The sequence below is a fragment of the Centropristis striata genome, chromosome 6, assembly GCF_030273125.1.
Source record: "Centropristis striata isolate RG_2023a ecotype Rhode Island chromosome 6, C.striata_1.0, whole genome shotgun sequence".
Taxonomy (NCBI): Eukaryota; Metazoa; Chordata; class Actinopteri; order Perciformes; family Serranidae; genus Centropristis; species Centropristis striata.
The window spans coordinates 10,963,001-10,983,382 of record NC_081522.1 but is presented as its reverse complement, the minus strand read 5'-3'; the positions used below and the strand labels follow the sequence as shown (position 1 = coordinate 10,983,382).

Here is a 20,382-nt window from a genome sequence, read left to right as displayed (position 1 = left end):
TCTTGTATCAGGATCTCCATTTCGAGTTTGCACAAACTTTCCATGAATACATACCTCACACTTTTGATCAGGCTTAACAGCCTTCCCCTTGATATGCATACCATCAACCACATTTTGTAATCTCAGTACATCTTCATAGTTGCAGTGGCCTAATATTTCATGCCACGTCTGTATGTCGTGACAAGTATTACACTTATCACTATCCTCAACCTCAGTGTGCAAATAATACAACTTGCCATACACATGAATGTTAAACTTGGTACCGTCTTTATGTGTCAAAGTGTCCTCTCCTTGCTTGAACGTGACCGTTGCCCCATTTTCGGTGGCTGATTTCACCGAAAAAATGTCTTGGGGGTAAGACGGTATAAACAACGCGTCTCTCAGCGTTGCTCTGCGTCGTTGTCCCGTACTGTCTATCAGGAGCACCTCTGCATTCCCCTTACGTTGAGCGACGCCTCTGCACAGAGTGCCGTCTGCCAACTCCACACAGTGCGTCTCCAGCACGAATTGTCAAAGCTTTTAAACTTGGCGATATCAATAACGATGTGGGAAGTAGCGCCACAGTCAACCATCAAGCCCTTCTCCTTGATGCTGCGCGCCGGCCGCTGCTGAACCCCGACACCTGGGTCTTTGATCTTGAAGGCATAATAATCCGTTGTTCCTGCTGTTTCAGATCCGTTGCAGCTCTCATCTGCGGCTTTCCTCGCTCCATCTTGTTTATCTTTACGTCTACAAGTGGCATCGCTGTGGGTGTCACTCTTACAAATACTGCACCATGTCTTTCGCCGACATGCTCTTGCTCGGTGACCCTTCATGCCACACTTGAAACATACAATGTCCGCATCTTCATTACTCCTGTCCCGTGCACTTGACTTGGCGGGCCTCCGTCCTGCTCTCGCCACAGTCTTCATCACAGTCTTCATCACATCACACTGGACCCCGCTGCGTTAACTTCTCTGTGGCTTCGAAACTACGCAGCTTTGTTTTGAATTCTGCGAACGTTATATTGTCCTCATTATTTGCTACATATACCGCAAACGGCTTAAAACTTTCAGGCAGCCCTTTTAAGACCACAGCAATAAGCAGACCATCTCCCAATGTTTCACCTGCATTGCGCAGCGCCGTAATGGCGGTCTCTGCCTTGATGATGTAGTCCGTTACCGTCTCACTGCTCGTCTTCTGAAGCGATGTCAGCATGGTGTAAAGGTTGATAATGCGGGGCTTCCCCTTCCCGGCATAATACTCCCTCAAAATCTTCAGTGCTTTTCTTGCATTGTCAGACGCTTCTCTCATAATTAATGAGAGGCTCTTATCATCCAAAAGTTGAATCAACTCGGTACGCATCTGCGTTCTTCTTACCGTCGGCCGCTAACTCAGCTTCGCTGTTAGGTTCCTCAGAAGCGTTTTCTTTAATCCCAATAAATGTAGATGTCCCAACACTTTGGTCTCCCACAGTTCATACTTGGTTTCGTCTCCGTCAAACATGAGTCGAGGCAACCTGCTTGCTCCTCGTGACTCCATGATGTTATCTGTTAGCCGATAGCACGCTGTCCGGTCGCGACTTTCTACCGGCGATTAAACATCAGAAAAATAACTATTCCTCGAGATCCTCCTGGGCCCATAACCTGTTGAGCGTTGCAGCTTCATCTGCGTTGAACTCGAGAAATCATTAACGGAGGCAATAATGCTCTTTAGCCCCTTTTAGCATATTTATTGAGAACACCCTTCTTCAGTCATGAAGGCAGAACTAATACAGATGAACTCTGAACCCCCTCTGGGCATAACCCACAGACCTGCGCCCCCCTGTGGCACCTCAACAAAACAGCACCACTTAAAACACATTACTGAGTACACTCAATTAAAGAATGTCTTTTAACAGATCAATTTGTATCATATTTGTGGGGACAATATACCCTGAAAGATATTTACAAGAATCTAAAATGTATTTTCTGTGTGTCAAAGCAATCAACATCTTCTTAAAATGTTGTTTGACTGCAGTCAGCAGTCACATAACATAACATACATTATATATTATGAAATAGGTCTTGTAGTTCCGTGCTCCACCAGCAGGTGGGGTACATGTGTCCTTCCACCAGATACCTTCCTTCTCCTCATTTAACCCCGAGGATGCAACAGCAGGTATCATGTCTCATGTTTCAGCTGTCATCATCCAGAAATACATGCAACAATGTAACATAACACAAATGTGATGTTTCATTATTCATGATTTGCTCCTTGCTGGCAGAATATTAACCACTGAAGTTTATTTGTTTCAGTGTTTTTCATATGTTTATTTCATATGTGTTTCCATATGTTTTCAGTGCTGGCCGGGTCATGCAGAGCTTCATCTGCATTCAAAGCATTCACCTCAGCAGCCACATCCATTCAGCGCCCGAGGTCTCTGTCTGTCTGTCTGCTGCTTACAGTCCATTGTGTCATTTCAGGGTCGTTTGAATGCGATGCAGAAATTTGCAAATCAGCTCTTTTGGTCCTCAGCATATCAGACAGGATTATCCTCAAGCAGCGTGCGGCCTGTCTCCCTGTTTGTCCGCTTCTTCTGCCACAGCTCATCAGGCTGACAGAAACGCTGCACATCTGACCCCAGCAGCTTTTCCAGGCTTTTCTTCAGTATCACAACCAACAAAACAGCCGTCAATCAGAAACATGTCTGCTATTGTCAAGAATTCAATAAAGTAAATATGTATAGTTAGTACACTTTTATGGTATTGGTATTTTACTTGAGTATTTGCATTTTAACAGACTTTCCGGTCTGCATTTCAAACACACATTTTTATTGCACTACATTTATCTTTTGACTAAAACTTTAGAGCTACTTTTTTAGTAAGATATTAAATCCTAAGCATGCATGAACCTTATTAAATATGATGCATTGCTGCAGATTAAAGAACATGCATAATGTGGTTTCAGTTTTTGCATCATCTGCACCTGAAGCTATAACACTATTAACACATTGATGCATTTATAATTGTATAAGAGGTGCTAATTTACAACGACTACTTTGACCTTAGATATGTAAATACATATGGCTCTTAGTTCTATAGTTTTGGAGAAAGTATTGAGATCTTTTGCTTAAGTAAAAATAGCAGAGAAACCACAATTTTAAATATTCATTACAAGTAAAACTCCCTCTATAAGTAAGGAGAAGTAGTTTTACCTTTAATAGTTAAACTATAAAAAGTTTTACAGCTAAAGTAGCACTGCAGAAACAGATTTACTTTACTAGCAATTAAATGCATAATTGCAATTAAGTAGCAAAAGTACTGATTCAGCAGCAGAATTGCCTCTATCAGTGTTATTATTTTTATTACTGCATTACTGATTATTATTACTGATGCATAACCTTGCAAGCAGCATTGTAATGTTGTCACCAGACGAGGTGGTCAAGGTCTATGATAATGTGATATATATGTTGTCTGTAAAATCTTAATCTGCAAAATTAGTTACAGAAAAATCCAAATAAATGCAGCTACTATTATCCCTGTACATTTCCCCTACTGTATGCTATTTGCACATCCTGCACAGCTTTCTCATTCTAAAACGGTATCATTGTACATATTTATTATTTTTTTAATATTTTTTGTTTTTTATTGTCGTTTTTTCTTTTCTACATTTATGTTCCTGACTGCTGCAGCACTTTTATTTTATTTTTATTTTCTCTTAATGAGTTAATTGCATGCACCAAACACGAATGCTAACTCTTTGTAAGTGAAAAGCTGTTTTTATAATACAATAAACCTGTTTCTGATTTTGGAGTAAAAACTTACAGTCTTTCTCTCTGATAAGTATTGCAATTACAGTACAAAGAACTGAAGCATAAACTGGAAATGCCCAAATTAATTACACATAATTTAGAATTGTACTTTTGTACAGTACTTGACTAAAATTAATTAGTTGCATTCAAGTATATACTCTCAGTATGCAGTTGTAATAGAGTATTTGCACACAGTTTTAACTGGGAGAGGACGTGAATAATCCTCCACTGGATAAAGTTAGCTTGTGCTGTAACTGCCCTGTTATTTAAAACTTGCTCTGGGCTCATCTGAATTTTGGAGCTATTTCGAGCCACAGTGTATGAATAATTTTTAGTCGTGTCACTTTCATGACAATCTGAACTGCATTTCAGTTGGATTTGTTTTGTGTCTGAGGTGGTGAGTAATTAAATCCTGTAGACCTGTAAGTAAAACTTTTACTTTGTTATTGGCATCTGGTGAGACTTTAACTCCACCATACTGCTTATTCTACAAGCTAATGCATCAATAACTCTTACATTGGTCCCAGGTTGAACACAGTGAGTGTTGGCAGCAGTTTACACATTATTTTTGTTATTTTCGCATCTGTTCTGTGTCAAAGCAGAAAGTTCCCTGAAGGCTGTCGTCACACAGCTGTTTAATTGGTCTATAAAAACCTGCTGAAGCTAATGTCTGTAGAGTTTGATACAAAACAGCACTAAAGTTACCATCTTTGGGGGTCCAGACACTGTGTGATGTTTTTTCTTAAATACAATGTATGCATCATTATGCATTTACAGTAGTGGAACAAGTAAAGATCCTTTACAATGGAAACATACAAGTAAAGGTCCTGCATTCAAAATGTTACTTTAATGAGAGTAAATGTCATTTGCAAAATACATTTAAAGTATCAACAAATAGTACTAGCTGATTTTTTTGGGTGATTTTCAAAATTTTTAATTGACTCGACAAAGTGTACAAAAAACATATACAATATAATTAGAAGAAAACTTGGGGGTATCTGTAAAATGAATGTCACCGTTCTGCAGATGAACAGTTTACATAATACTTTTGCAAGTACTTTTCCCCTGTTATTAATTCTGTTCACCTATAAGGTTGGTCTGATTCCTGTTTAAGCCTTTATATCTTCCTTTAGGACACCCAGAGCACTGTGAGTGTTCATTACATTACCTGACCATTATAAAAAATTACAGTATCATATAGATTTTTTATTTGTAAAATCTTTCTGAAAAGTGTAATTGCAGCTGTCAGATAAATTTAAAGGAATAAAAAATATATAATATTTACTTTATTTAACTTTCTACTCTGAAATATTGTGGAGTAGGCGTTTTGTGGAGCAGGAAGCACCAATACATCCCAATACAATAATAATAATAATAATAATAATAATAATAATAATAATAATTCTTATTGTTATTGTAATTGTTTATTATTTTTTATTATGTAGATGACATTTATTAACAACTCATGAAAAAGGATGTGAATGTTTGTAGCCTATGTAAAACTGTAAGCCTATAACTGCATAAAAACACGAATAAACAAATAAATTAAAATGTAAATATATATTTTAAAAAAAGGTTTTAAAATGAAACTATGTGTAGTAAAAGTATAAAGAAGCATACAGGGGACATATTCAAGGAAAGTACAAGTACCAACGACAGTACTTAGTACTACTAGTAGTACTAGTAAATCCTATTCAGTTACATTCCACTAAACTTATTATTATTATTATGTAGATGCAAGACACTTATTCTAACAACCCAATCTAACAGCCCATGTAAAACTGTAAACTTATAACTGCACAAAAACATTTAAATCTATAAAAAATAATAATCATTTATTTAACCCTGAAAGGCGTAAAAAAAAACGTAATAGGATAAAGTTTTCTCTCTCTCTCTCTCCCTCTCTCTCTCTCTCTCTCCCTCTCACACACACACACACACACACTGACCATGTGATGTGAGTGCCCCCTGTTCCGGTTACAGAGGGAGGGAGGAGGGAGGCAGCGGTTCAATGTAAACCTTCACACTGATGGAGAGAAGCGGCCAACATCAGGAGCAGAGTCACTCACTCTCTCAGTCAGTGAGTGAAAATGTGAAATTTCTTTCTGCAGCGCGGATTAAAACTCCGGGAGACCTCGGCCTCTAACGGGGAGCAGCTGCATTAACTAGTGAGCAGACTTCCATTAACTGGTTTTCTCTGCCGCCGGCCAGGTCACCGAGCTGCGCACGCACCGTGGGACTTATCCACCGACACCGGGCAGGGAGAGGGACACTAAACTGACTATTTAAAGTCCTAAAGTGGCACTTTTCTCCTGTTCTGATAGAGAGACTGGATCACGTGGACAGGTGACCTCAAAGCTGCGCGTTATCTTTCTTTGAAAAGCCTGGAGGAAGTGAAAGAGGAGAGGAAAGGGTAAGGGCTGCAATAATTCAATTTCAGCAAAGATTCAGCTCTACTGTGTTGAGCTCAGCTATCAGCAGCAGTATTACTATAATTATTATTATTATTACTACTATTACTACTACTACTACTACTACTACTATCATTACTATTACTCCACAGTTTGTTAGATATTTTCATTCTGATGAAGCACACCTGACAAACTGCTGTAGCATGGCTGCAGGAGTGTTAATTGGCCCGGTACATAGTGCCTTTTGCAGCCGATGGGTCCAACAACAAAACAGCAGCAGCTCCCAGGCGGAGGGTTAACTTGTCACAGACACTGCCTCATCAAATGACTCTGTCCTGACTCACATAGGAGTCAGGGGCTGCAGGCCACAGCATGGGTAACTCCTCCAGGAAGGGAGAGGGAGAAGAGGAAGAGGAGGGGGCGAAGGATGGCGATGAGACAGATATCACAGAGGAGAAGAAGAAAGAAGAGGAGGTGGAGGTGGAGGAAGAGCTTCCATTGGGGGTGGAGGAGTTGTTCGAGAGTGGAGATCCTGTGCTGGACTTGAGCTACCGGAAGTTTAAGCGTTTGCCATCACGGGTTAGTGGACTGCTGCACCTGGAGAAGCTGTACGTTTGCGGGAACAGCCTGCGCACTCTGCCGGACAGCATCTCCCAGCTGCAAGGTATGCGGGTGCTCGCCCTTGACTTCAACAAGATAGAGGACGTTCCCCCGGCCGTCTGCCAGCTCACTAACATCACTCGTCTCTACTTGGGCAGCAACCGGCTCATGACCCTCCCTCCCGAGCTGAAGAACCTCCAGAGTCTGCGCTGCCTGTGGGTGGAGAGCAACTACTTCCAGAGATTTCCACGGGAGCTCTACGACCTGCCCCACCTAAAGTCCCTTCAGATTGGGGACAACCGGCTCAAGACGCTGCCTGCTGACCTCTGGCGTATGGAGGCTTTGAGGGGATTATGGCTCTACGGGAACCGCTTTGAAACCTTCCCCAGGGTCCTGCTGCGCATGGAGAATTTGGAGATTTTAGATCTGGATCGCAACAAGATATCAGAGTTCCCCAGCTTGAAGCGTCTCCACGCCCTGCGCCTCTTCTCCTACGACCACAACCCAGTGGACGCGCCTCCGAGAGTAAGCGATGAGGTGCTTGTGGTTGGGGAAGGGGCTGCGGAGTTCTTAGAGGCACGTGAGGCCAGACAAGAGAGATTACGGAAGGCCGCGGAGCAAGAAGCCGAAGAGTTGGCTCTGGCAGAAGAGGAGCCGGTGATTCACGGCATCCTGAAGAACAGCAGCAGCTCAAAACAAGCAGCTGTGACTGTAGAGGACGGAGACATGAAGGAGGAAGAGGCAAAGGAGGAGGAGGATGTGGAGCTGCCTGTCACTGAGTACGACGGGGCTGAGCTGGAATATGATGAGGAGGGTGTTGAATATGAGACGGAGGAGCTGATATGTGAGGGAGAGGGGTTTGAGTATGAAGGGGACATGCTGGAGTACGACAGGGCTCAGATGGACTACGAGTATGAGGAGCTGGAGGACACGGGGAGACAAGATGAAGGGGCATGAAAAACCCCTCATACATCCAGACTCAGATGATCTGCAGGCAGGCCGAGGTGGATGACTGAAGAGAAGCTGACACAAATTAGCCGTGCTGCTAATTTCTAATCTATCGTTAACTGTGAAAATGAATGAGCACTGAGGCATTATGAAACTGTAAACTGACAGCACCTGTGACATCTCAATCAGCTGCACATGACCAAATCCGAGCAGGACTCAGGTGGAGTGTGTGTGTGTGTGTGTGTGTTAGTGTGTGTGTGTGTGTGTGTGTGTGTGTGTGTGCAGAGTGTTTTACATTAGGGTTGTGGTCTGAGTGTACATAGAAGATGAATTCTTCCCTTATTAAAAACTAACTGATGAAGTCATTGTCAATCATTTATGGGAAGGTATGTCTTCATTGGGAGCCAGAGAACGCACCAGCTACTGTTTACTTCACTGACACTCTGTAGTATTTCCACACATCATGGTCAGTGTCTGTTTTATGTGCCAGTGCACCTCGGCTCCACTCAGCGCTATTTTTATAAACCGAGGCCGTGTGTGTGCATGTAAATGTGTGTATTGGATTTAGATTTACAAAATATTTATGACATGCTAAACACAAACCCCCCCCTCAACCCTTGTCAGTGTTGTGTAAGCAGTCCTGTGAGCGTCAGTGCCAAGAAAGAGACGGAGGCGAGCAGCATTATTGGAGGGGTGAATAGCTGGGTTTGCCTCACCATAAAAGGTAAGTCCATAGGGAGGCTCCAAACATGAAATAGACTCACAAAAATATCATTATCAGATTTTTGTTCAAATAAAACAACCTGAAGCCCCCTGCAGGTCAGAGACTCCAGTCCGCCATGACCTTTGTATACTCCTTTTTGTCGGTGGCTGCACCTTTTCTACCTCTGTCCCTAACATGAAGCGGTCCGGCCCTTGTTCTCCTCTCATCTCTGCACTCATTATTCATGTGGGGCTCGTATGTAATCCAATCCTCTTTCTCTCCACGTATCTTTTTCTCACATCTCATTGAAAGAGTGAAATATTTATCCCAACCCTGAAATATTTATGCTTATACTCGTGTGGCAGTGTGTCTCGACTGCTGCGTCTGAGCTCAGGGAAACAGTTGGAGAACAGACTCAAACTGGTTATTGCTTTTCTTATATTCCTACGTCTGTTTGTATGTATGTCAGAAGAAATATGACGCTACTTCTCACTTGATTTATGAGCTCAGTGAACATTCTCATGAGTTTATGGTTCCAAGTCTTCTTCAATACATGTTGTTCATTTTGTAAATTATGGTCCCATTTAGAGATAAATAGGTAATAAAGCCGTTTATGATTAAGGGCATGGCTACTTTATGATTGACAGGTGGCTCCCAGTGCACCGTATGTTTCTGTCTTTGAACTTTGACCCTTCCACAGTTTGTTGTCATTCAAATTCATTGTAACGTTTTGGTCAAAATATCCTGTACAATGTTTGCTTGGACTAAAAGAGTTTCTAAGGTTTCGGCTGTTCATTTTGAATAGCAACTAGAGCTACCGTTAGCTGATCACATGGTGTCTATCAGCTCCTGATCTGTTCTGCCCAAGCACTGGATGCAAAAGAATAATATGGTGAAGGCCATAAAACAAGATGGCAACGGACAAAAGGCTGATCTTGAGGTTTCAAAGCAGCAGTCTACAAACCACTGGGTAAGTAGAGAGAAGGGTAGTGAAAGAGAGAACAGGCCCAACAATATAAAAACTAAGTAAATAAAACTATGTTCTATAAAGAAAAAAATGCAATTTGTTATAAATGCTTATTCTACACAAACAATAAACTACAAAAAAAACTTTGTTTATGAAATTACAATGATGATTGTTGGATAACACTTGTGTTGATGTCCAATGTTCAATTGGATCCTGTAACAAGATGATTCAATATATAAAAGCTAGTTTAGGCACAATATTTGTCAAGACCTACAAGCTGAAAGAGCAGCACATAAACGATCTGAGCTCTATCCATGGTTCTGATGGCTTTCTCTTTGACCTAATGACTTAGCCAACAAAATAGCCAAGTAACAGCTCACTGGATATTTTCTCTTTTTCGGACCATTCTCTATAAACCCTAGAATTAGTTGATCAGCAGTTTCTGAAATACTCAGCCAATCTGGCATCAACAACCATGCTAAAGTCACTTAAATCACCTTTTTTCCTCATCCTGATGCTCTGTTTGAACTTCAGCAGGTCACCATCACCGTGTCTACATGACTAAAAGCATTGAGTTGCTTCCAATGTGATTGGATGATTAGATATTTGTGTTAATGACAAGTTGAGTGTATGTAGACCTAATGGTGTGTGTGCTCTATAACTTGTAACGAGCGTGCACAGGCCCCATTGTACCTACTTAACTCTACTGGTGAGTGGAACCTGAAGGTCTGAACCAGATCCCTTGAATTTCATCCAGTGATTGTTGATATATTTTACTCTGAAGTAAGGACTGTATAAAAAATATATTTTAATACAGTCAATGGTCTGGACCTGGTGAACTAACTGACAGACTGACATTGCCATCAATACAACCTCTAGCATGGTGTAAATTTCCATTATTTTACTGTTTGCCTCAGGAAACTTAGGCAGCTAATTAAACATGATTTACTGTCTGTATTTTGCTGACATCGACATTTCAATGCAGACTGTGTGGTTTTATGCATCTCGTGTTTTGACACAGCAATCCTCTGTTTATTTGACTTGTGTTGACAATGTAAAACCACTGCAGTTTGTGAGAGTTGGGTGCGTATGGAGCTACAGCGTACGACACATAATGTGACGCTTTTTGAAACTCGATCCTCTGCCTCGGTCCGTGCTCTGCTGCTCGTTCCACAGCTGTGGGTGGTAAAACAGTTTGACACACCGCAGACGTGGATGGGAATCGGTGCCATACTCTGAGTCTGAGTATAATTATTTTTGCTCATTAGTTTACACTCCTCTCATTCTCTGTAGGTCAGTCAAAGACAATGCATCATCTCCTTCACTCCCTCTTTGGCTTTCACACGACTCACTTCACACAACTGGCTGACTGGCAGCTCTTCAACTCACACATAAAGGGCTTCACAAAGAGCTGAAAATGAGCCGTTTTTTTTGACAGGAGTATTGTCAAACAACACAGACAGGGGAAGGTTTTGAAATCCTGCAACACTTCTTTCTCACACATCAACAATTTTTATTTCTGCACAAATCACCCAGAGAAATGTGTTCACAAGAAAGCCCATATTTTATTTTTAGTCATGCTGGTACCATCTCAGGAGTGTGACGGTCTAGCCCCTAAAGATCAACCTGTGAAATAAAAGTAGGTCATGTGTCTGAAGGAAGCATGATGGGACTTCACATGTGCAGATTATTTGTGTACCTGTCCATGTCTCGGCGATTGTAGCCGCTGTCCATTTTCCCACTGATGATTCTGGGACAGCTGGGGCCAGAATTCAGCTTTTCATAATCAAACTGATTACAGAATCTGGAAAAATAAATATATTTAAGCTGGATGTATGCCATCTTAACAGGTGCTTGGATAATAACCTGTATCTTAGCATTATCTGCAGTAATAAACACACTTACGTGCTTTTATAATGTGTGTTGAAGTGTGAAAAATGAAAAGGTGTGTTAGGGAAAGCCTGGTTGTTTGAAGTATTGAGAAGATAACCTGTAGGCTCCTAGAAAACACAAAATATAGGCTCAAAATGACAAAATACAGCTCCAAACACAATCAAATTGATTAAAGGAAAAAAACTATAAGCTATGAGTATGAAACCTTTTTTCCTATGGTTTTCTCAATAGGTGCATTGCTTTTGGTCTGGAGTGATGGCAGAAGGGAGGTCTAGAAGAGCAGAGAGAAGGGTGTTTAAAGTTAAAGCGATCATTAAAATCTACTACAGCTGACTGGAAGGAGATCAATACTCACAGGGCAGGCCAAGGGAGCGATAGCACCTCTAGTGAATCCTGTTTCTCGAGAAAAATTGCTGTTGCACATGTTTGGCCTCGCCTCAGTGTCCTCAAACACAAGCACAGAAAGATTGTGTTAAACCTTACAGATTCTTGGAAATAAAGGTACAAACTGCATCATTTCAAAACAAATATCAGGGCATTAGGTTCAGTGGATCAACCTGCAGATAGGACGGTGCTGTGAAGTCATTTTTCATCACTGAGCTGGGAGTCTGCTGAGGTTGAACCTGAACAAGACAAAAAATGAATGTAGATGTTTCTCTGGAAAATATATGGAAGCCCTGAGAGGCAAGTAAGAAAAAAAACCTGCTTATGCATTTTAGTCTGATCTAAGTTGTTTTCTTTCTTGAGTCTATGATTTAATTTAAGAACAGGTGAAAAGAAAAGTTTGGCCAGGATATTTCTAAGTTGTTTAATTTTTGAAAGAAGCAGCTATCTATACACTACAAGAAATGTGAATGAGGTAGCAGTTGGTCAGGTAGAAAAATCCAGTAGTCTTATCAAGGCAGTCTAAATGGCTCTCCAATATATTGTTTATAATTTCCAGTAATTATTGCAATATAAAACATCTGTTTTCTGGAAGAAAAAAAAGGCAAATGTAGGAATATAGCAAAGACGCTAATCACCCATCTTCCATCAACCATCTGGTTACATCTCCAGACTTATCTGAAGTGCACAGCTGATAGGTGCATGGTTGGATTGCATGATGAAAGACAAATGCATGTTCAATGGATTCATTGCAGAAAGAGAGCGTCTGATGTTCCCTGTTGCAACGCTCGCTTGCAGTTTGCAAAATGATCCTGACAAAAACAAGTTTGTCAGGAAAACAAGTTTTTCCCTCAACTGTTTCACAGATTTAAAAAAACAAACAACTAAAAAAGATCTTTGCAATACCTTGAGTCATAAACAAAGGAAAGAAAACGGTTTTGAAAATGGTTCCTGAAAATTGTTTTTGAAAGACTGACGCACTTAAAGAAAAAACTGGTGTGCGATGACAGATGTAAATATGACTAGTCATCATTTACAAAACTTACCATGCAGATTTCTTTCTCCTGAAAAGTGTTAAGTTGAAGGTCTGCTCCTTCAGTGAAACCGCTTTCTCGTCTTGGACCAACAGTCACGTGATGCTGAGAGACTGGAGGAAGAAGAAACGCTCATCCTCCCAATCATGGCAACTACAGCAGCCTAGAACATAATTATATTGATTCTGTCTTCCCATACAAACTCTGCTCTTTATGATTTTACCTGCTGGTGTGAGATGATGTGGCACATACGAGTTTCGGTATTCTGTCTGAAGAAAAATATGGAGACAGATAATGACAAGTTTATCACTCAGTATGTACACACATGTGGCACTTGTCAGCATCTCCACAGTAATGTTATCCGTCTGTGTTCCACCTTGTCCTCCACAGGGTCTGTCTTTTGGCGTGTCCTCAGTTGAAGGTAGCCAATGTCTCTGGGTTTGTTAATGACGTTTGGCAAAGACCCCGAAAAATGGGAGCGGATGTGAGGCTGGTAGTCTTGTTTAGTTTGAGACGTGAAACTGTCAGCTAACAGGAGTCTGCAGACAAAAACAATACACCTATGTTTGACGAAAGAGGCTTTCTGAAGCAGGAGAGGAACAGTCGTTTTATTTATCACAGTCAAATAAATAAATCAGTTCAGGAAGTTGGTTTACAAGAATGCAAAGACAGGAGAACCCGTGCTGTCAAAATGTTCTTGCATCTATTTAAATCTTATGACTGAGAGGCTTAAGGTGTCACAGAAATAACAAATATATACTCGCTATCTTGTCTCTAGTGGTTTCAAGCTACATATCTACTGATACTGTAATTGGGACTATTGCTTTGGTAGAAAGTGTGAACCAAGTATTTACAGTTAAATGTGTACATTATCTTGAATAACAGGGACAATATCCCTGCACACTAAATGCACACAGGTTTTTTAATCACTGTGATTGATTAGACGTCTTCTCAAGACAGTGTTAGAGTGTACAGACAGTGTTTAATTGACATTATATTGAACTATCCTGTTGGCTTTGTTGGACCTGAACAAATATCATCTATATAACAGGCATTTTTTCACAGCAGAAACTTGTCATAGTATGAAAACCACAGATGTCCCTGCTATTGTAACATTAATGATGCCTTTTCCAGTAAGATGTAACAGTGAGCCAGCATGCAAACTACCAGGACCCTGAAACTGAAGCAGCTAAATGGAATTCATCCTTCATTACTTTTATTATTCACACCTGTGCTTTTTCTACTAAGACATGCAGTGATTTGACTGAACTGATCCTTTAAATGAGCTCAACACACACACACACACACACACACACACACACACACTAATGATTAGTAAGTTCCCTAAAACAACTCAAGCAGTCATATAAAAATATCTAAACAGTAACACTTCTTGTTTGTAGTGAGTGTTTGAATGCAACAATAGATTTGGTTATTCAATCTTCTTCCTACAGGTCTAATCAGATGGGTGAAAACACCTTGTGTGTTGAGCCTTTAAGGCTGACTAGAAATCAACTGGTGAGCATGTCATATTCATTTTAATAGTACTGACACTTACCCAAACTGAGGGTTGTCAATGTGGTCCTTACTGGGCCTGTAATATATGGCTGGTCTCTGGTTTGACGTGAAACCCGACCCACTGGAATATCCGAGGTAAGAGGTGAAGTTCACCTTGCCTGGGACTGAGACAGTCATACACATGTTGGCCATCAGATTCAGTCTGATAAAAGTTATTTATGCTCTCTAACAACCTCCTTTAATGTAATCCTTTCATTTTATGCACTCACCACCATAAGTCTTATTGTTGAGTTTGACTGTGTCGCCGGTCAGTCGTCCCCTGCTGCCTGTTGCTCTAGCAGTCGGCATGACTATCCTCCTCTGCTCAGCCATCTGTGACTGCTGTAATGGAAACCCTTACTGACAACAGTGATGGATGGCAAAACTCCTCTGGGCATGTGCACACTGCTGTAACCACAAACAAAAGCAGCAACCAACGAGTAACTCTTTTGTTTTGAACTTTGACAGAACCCTACAGAGCTCTGAGAAGAAGTGATTACAGAGTCTGCAGCAAATAATGCAAGACGTGCTCCCTTTATGAAATGCTGTTTGAGAGAGAACAGTTCAGTTCAGCTACAGATATCTTTATTTACACCAGATATAAATTGCCCTAGAAAAAGAAAAGCTTAACTTATTCCCCAGACTTACCTGCAGCTTCTTCATCTCTCTGTCTGGAGGTGGTTTTGTAGGTAAACAAGTCCCTGTTGCTAGGAGATTTAGCACAAGGGCAGCTCAAGAGTGACTCCAGAGTGAAAGGTTGGCTGCTTATATGTTTCTACTGTAGATCAGATCTCTGTCTTTATTTCTGTCCTATGCAAGTTATTTAATGCTTACAAAATGAGATTGCATCCTCTGGATGTTTGAGTCTCATTTTGTTGAAAACATTCAGCTTCTTCTCTGCATTTTATAATAACATTTAAAAAAAATCCATAAAACTGGATATTGTTTCAATACTGTTTTCATACAAGACAAAACAATTATAGAATGTCAAGGACGTTTTCTTTTGTTTAAGTTTGTATTCTAACCAGTGGTGGAATGTAACTACGGACATTTACTCAAGTACTGTCATTAGGTACAATTTTGAGGTACTTGTACTTTACTTGAGTATTTCCATTTATGTAACTTTATACTTCTGCTACATTTTAATATCGTACTTTTTACTCCATTACATTTTTTACATTTAGCTGACAGCTTAAGTTACTTTTCAGGTCAAGATTAACATGAAAAACACAATCAATTTAAAAACGATTAGCTACTGTATTTGATAAATAAAACCACATAACAGTATATTAAGTAGTTAATGAATGCTTTAATTTAGTGTAACAAGTTTACTTTACTTTTGATACTTTAAGTACATTTTGATGTTGTTACTTTTGTACTTTTACTTAAGTTTTGAATGCAGGACTTTTACTTGTAGTGGAGTAATTCCACAGTGTGGTATTAGTACTTTTACTGAAGTAAGGCATCTGAATACTTCTTCCACCTGTAATTCTAACAACTCTGGGTGGCAGAAGCTGGACATTTCAGCCATATATTATATGATTATTATTATTATTATTATTATTATTATTATTATTATTACTAGAGGGACTTATAATAGAAGTAACACTGTATTACATTATAACTATTACTTGTTCTCTTCACTTTCTTTTACATAAGCTTCGTAACATTATTGTGTTATTATCATAGCACTAAGATTGATAATTTATAAGCCATATGTAAACATATAATTGTATAAAACACACTTCAATGTAGTTATAAGCAAACATTAGGACATTTTAAGTCTACTATTTTACATTATTATACCTATACCTATTATGTACTATATCTTATTGTCATTCATTATGTGTTTTATACCAGAATCCAGTTAAGGATGCTTCACAGAAGGAGTTTAAGTTGTTCACAAACACTTAAAAGTTCTTATATCTGCTTACAGTTACATTATAGTGTGTAATATACATTCAGGAAATGTTTATATAATGCTTTTAATGCTAAATAGGAGGGTTTTATGTTAACCGTAACCATTATTGTTTAGAATGTTTATATTACATACAGTACATTGCACATACAAAAAAACGAAATACCTTAATGTATTTTAGGCATATATATATATATATATATATATATATATATTTAGTAGTCACAGCTGTCCGACTTGTTTTTCTTTCCCTGAACTACCATAATAACAATTATTATTGCACAATTCATATATGTAGTCATATTATTCTAGAATAATAATTCTCTAATAATTCTACAAATAAAAATTATTCAGATAATTCCTAATGTTTTTGTTTTCAGGGTAGTGGATGTTGTATGCTTTGTTTGTACAGATTGTACAGCCTTTTGGGACAAGTTTATGATGTATAAATAAATAATTTTAGCCGGATCTTGTACCAAACATCCCCAGCAGACCAGACAGTTCCTCCATGTGTCCATCGGATGGCAGTGTGATGCCACAGAGACTATGGCTTCAGTCTAGCCCAGAAAAGACGTAAGGTTATGTAAAAATTGATGGATGGCTTGAAATTTGCATGACATCTTGATAAAAACGTCCATCCAGGGAGACAGGGAGTTATCATCCACCGCTGTTAGCAGGAGAAAATGTCCGTACAGTGTCCATACATCAGTACACACATCTACATGAGCATCTCAATTTAATCTGGAGGATATTCACATCCTGGTGTATTTAGGACATCAGGAGAAAGAGTAAGAACTGGACACTGGTGCTATTTTTTCAAGATGCAGACATTCTTACTAATTAACCCAGCAACAGGAAGATTTTTTTCTTTAAATTAAAGGGGTGACAGAGTGTGATATTTTTACGCAACCTCTGCTTCATATCAAAGAGCCCTCATACTAATAGAACACACAGTATGAACACTTCAAACAGGGTGCTTCTCTTCACTGTCTCATTATTAGGTGGGAATAACAGTATAAAACTGTAACTGGGTTTTCCATGACAACCTGCTCACCCTGGTGGATTGCTAAATCTGACAATGCATCGACGCCACACCATCTCCACACATTCCCTTTAATTCTCACTTCTTACTCCTTCTCTTTCCATCTCATTTCCTTGGACTTGCACTGCATTTTCACCTCTGTCACATCACTTCTTGCTCCCTCCATCTGTCCAACGCTGGCAGTCGGAGGAGCCTATCTTTACCAAGCTGTTGCTTGTGTTGCCGTTCCACAGTGTTTCTTGCTTGACGTGCTGTCGTGCCAAGCCTGGGACTGTTCATTATCTTCTCCAAAAAATAACTACAGGGAAACGCCTGCATCATTGAAACTGACAGTCTCATTTCCTGCTTCTTTTCTCTTAAACACAATGTGCACATTATTGGCATTTCTAATTATAAACTCTCTGGGATCCATACAGCAGGAATAGACGCAGTCGCCTATTTTCATTCCAGTCGAAGATTACACCAGATGATTTCACTTATTAGAACAACTTCAGCCAGAAAGCCAGAAAAGAGGAACTGATCAGTGGAAGCACCTGCTGTACACTGTTTCAAAGGAAAACCTGCAGACTCTCCATGTGATTGTTCATCTCTTCAGTACAGCAATCTGTGTTTGTTCTGCATCTGCATAATTCACACCACTGTGCTGCATCCAGGCTCAGTTACAGGCCACATTCTTGATCAAATTGATAATAATACTCAAGGGAAAAGACAAAATGCGACACCTTCTGCAACAGTTTACACTTGAGGTACCACTTAGAATAGAGAGGGAGCTTAAAAGACGAAAAAAAAAAGGTGGGTGCAGTGTTTCTAAAAATAGATGGAGGTGATGCAAGCACGGGTCTCCCGTCGAGTTGATGCGCTTGGCTCGCCTGCAGCCGTCTGTTGTAGTTCAGGGAGGGACGAAACCTCGGCCCCTGTCTGCAGGAGCTCGGCTGGCTCTGTGTTCGCCTGTGTTTCCTGCCCAACTCTGATACTGTGCTGCACCAGGAGGAGAATCTCGACGGTTTCTCTGTCGGTTCAATAACCTGTTTCTATGTCTGCCATAGAATATCATGGAATTAATATTTAGGGAGACATAAAGAGACAGCTCAGGCGTTAAGACCCTTCTTTGTGTGTCAGGTCTCTGAGGTGCTCTCTCTGCTTCACCGCCTCACTGTTCTGGGTCTTATCTCCTTCCTGCTTCCTTTTTGACTTCTGTACTTAATAGGCAAATCTGGCACGGAAGGTTTGGAGTAAATTGCATTGTCATCTTTTTCCATTTTGAGTTTCAGTCAGCTTTGGTGCGTGTAATGCTAAAGAGGCAAGCTGTGATGAGCAGAGGGGGATTCAGGCATAAAATAAGATATTTTAAGTCAAAACGTGTACATTTTCTGACATGTACCAGGCAGACTCGATGAGAAGCAGATTAAATTAAAGAAAACCAATTGCATTATCATGTTGATGTTGCAAGATACACCCTTTGGATGTTTATGATGTCTGATGGATTGAAGCTGAAACACACACAGCTGTTGAACTGAAGTGTCAGAAGCGAAACAAACCGTATGAACAATGCAAAAGCTAATTAATGAGAAAATCTGTCATCATCCTTGAAAATAGGATGAAAGATTCCCTCAGAGTGTAACATGTAGCTGAGCGATTCATTTACCTTCATGTTGACTAATGTGTTGCTCAGAGCAGAAGCTTTCCACTATACATTTTTAATTGCACTCAAAGGCAAAAACAACCTTTGCAAATTACTGCCTCTATCAGCAAATGGTGGAACATGTTGAATTGGAATGGTGTCATTACAGTCTCTAATTATTTATATTGCACTTTAATTACACTGCATGTGTATGAGTGTCTGAAAAAAACCCTGAAGATACACCATATGGCCAGAGTACAGTATGTGGACACCCCATTTTGTTGTGGGCACTTTCTTTATCATATTGATGCTTGAAGCTTTACTTCCAGTTGAGGAAAATGTTAATATATATTTTGGACTTGAAAACTCGGTTTACATCTAAGTTGACCTATTTAAATCTTTGAGTCTTTTTTGCTCAGCCAACAGCTAAAAAAAACTTTCTGCTATCATAAGAGACTAAAAAAACCCAAATAGTCCTAATAAGCTGGAACCAATATATTTCTGGCATTAATGCTTTAACAAGACAGAGTCTGCTACAGTCTACAATGCTGATGTTTAGCAGGTTTAATGTTTAACATGTTTTCCCTCTCAGTTTAGCATGTTAACACTTAGCCTAAGCTATCATTGGTTTTGCAAGTATTTGGTCATAAAAAAAGTATTGGACAAATAATGATTTTGACCTGTAGCAAACTTTGTGGCCATCCATCCAGTTGTTGAGATGATCCAGTGTGCACCAAAGTGGTCCCACCAAGCCTCAATCTCTGGGTCTGAAAAGTAAAGTCAATGCAGAAGTGCCTTAAACCTGCATTCTTTCAAACAGCCAACAGGAGGCGACTCCACTGGTTTTAAAAAGACGTCTGATTGTAGTCAAGTCAATGAGAGAAATAAATAATATTTTCACTTGATTTATTACCTCTGGAAACATTTTCCTAATGAGTTTTGGGTTCAAGTTTTCTTTCATACAGCATGGTGTTTATTTTGTAAATTAGGATCCCATTTACAGTGAAATAAACAATAAAGCAGGGCCTGCTTTAGGGCGTGTGGTTACTAAGTCACTACCACAGTTTTTATGTGTTTTAGTCACAGTGAGTTTTCAGTTCATGAAAGTTAATTGGACCATTTTGGTTGGCTAAAATGTCTTGCTCAGTGTACCAAGACACTCCTAAGACTCTGCTGTTGATTTTTGCATTTTTAGCTCCACCCCTCACCATATATGGTCACTTCTTGCTAAAAAAAACCCAAAGATGGCGACAGCCAAAAACCAAGATGCAACAACCAAAAAGCCAAACTCAAAGATTCAAAACTGTAGTTCGCAAGTCTATGGGTGCCATCGCTAACTTCACTCAAAAGGACGAAGCTATAGCAGCATGTTAACACTCCTGGTTTCAGCATTAGATAAAGGTGTAATGTTTGGATGTCCACATACTTTTGGCCATTAGTGTATCTCCAGTGTCACTGGCTATTACTCTTCAACTGACCTTAAAAGAAACCAAACACAGAAAGAGAGACCATTAATTCTCTGTACACAGGTG

At 39.9% G+C, this 20,382-nt stretch overlaps 2 protein-coding genes across 2 annotated transcripts; one reads left to right on the top strand and one right to left on the bottom strand.

The window, feature by feature from the left end:
• The first annotated feature begins 6,555 nt into the window (after positions 1-6,555).
• LOC131973924 (leucine-rich repeat-containing protein 10B) lies at positions 6,556-7,963 on the top strand. The gene has a single exon (XM_059336062.1). It carries the CDS (start codon positions 6,556-6,558, stop codon positions 7,738-7,740), a length of 1,185 nt encoding a protein of 394 aa, XP_059192045.1. The 3' UTR covers positions 7,741-7,963.
• Positions 7,964-10,897: 2,934 nt separating this feature from the next.
• Positions 10,898-14,642, bottom strand: saxo4 (stabilizer of axonemal microtubules 4). Its single transcript, XM_059335911.1, has 11 exons — positions 14,503-14,642; positions 14,271-14,394; positions 13,089-13,251; positions 12,936-12,981; positions 12,725-12,825; positions 11,852-11,917; positions 11,650-11,739; positions 11,500-11,565; positions 11,307-11,401; positions 11,101-11,205; positions 10,898-11,027 (listed from the first exon to the last, which is right to left on the bottom strand). The coding sequence occupies exons 1-11, from the start codon at positions 14,600-14,602 to the stop codon at positions 11,009-11,011; spliced, it is 975 nt and encodes a 324-aa protein (XP_059191894.1). The 5' UTR covers positions 14,603-14,642; the 3' UTR covers positions 10,898-11,008.
• Between the last annotated feature and the right edge of the window lie 5,740 nt (positions 14,643-20,382).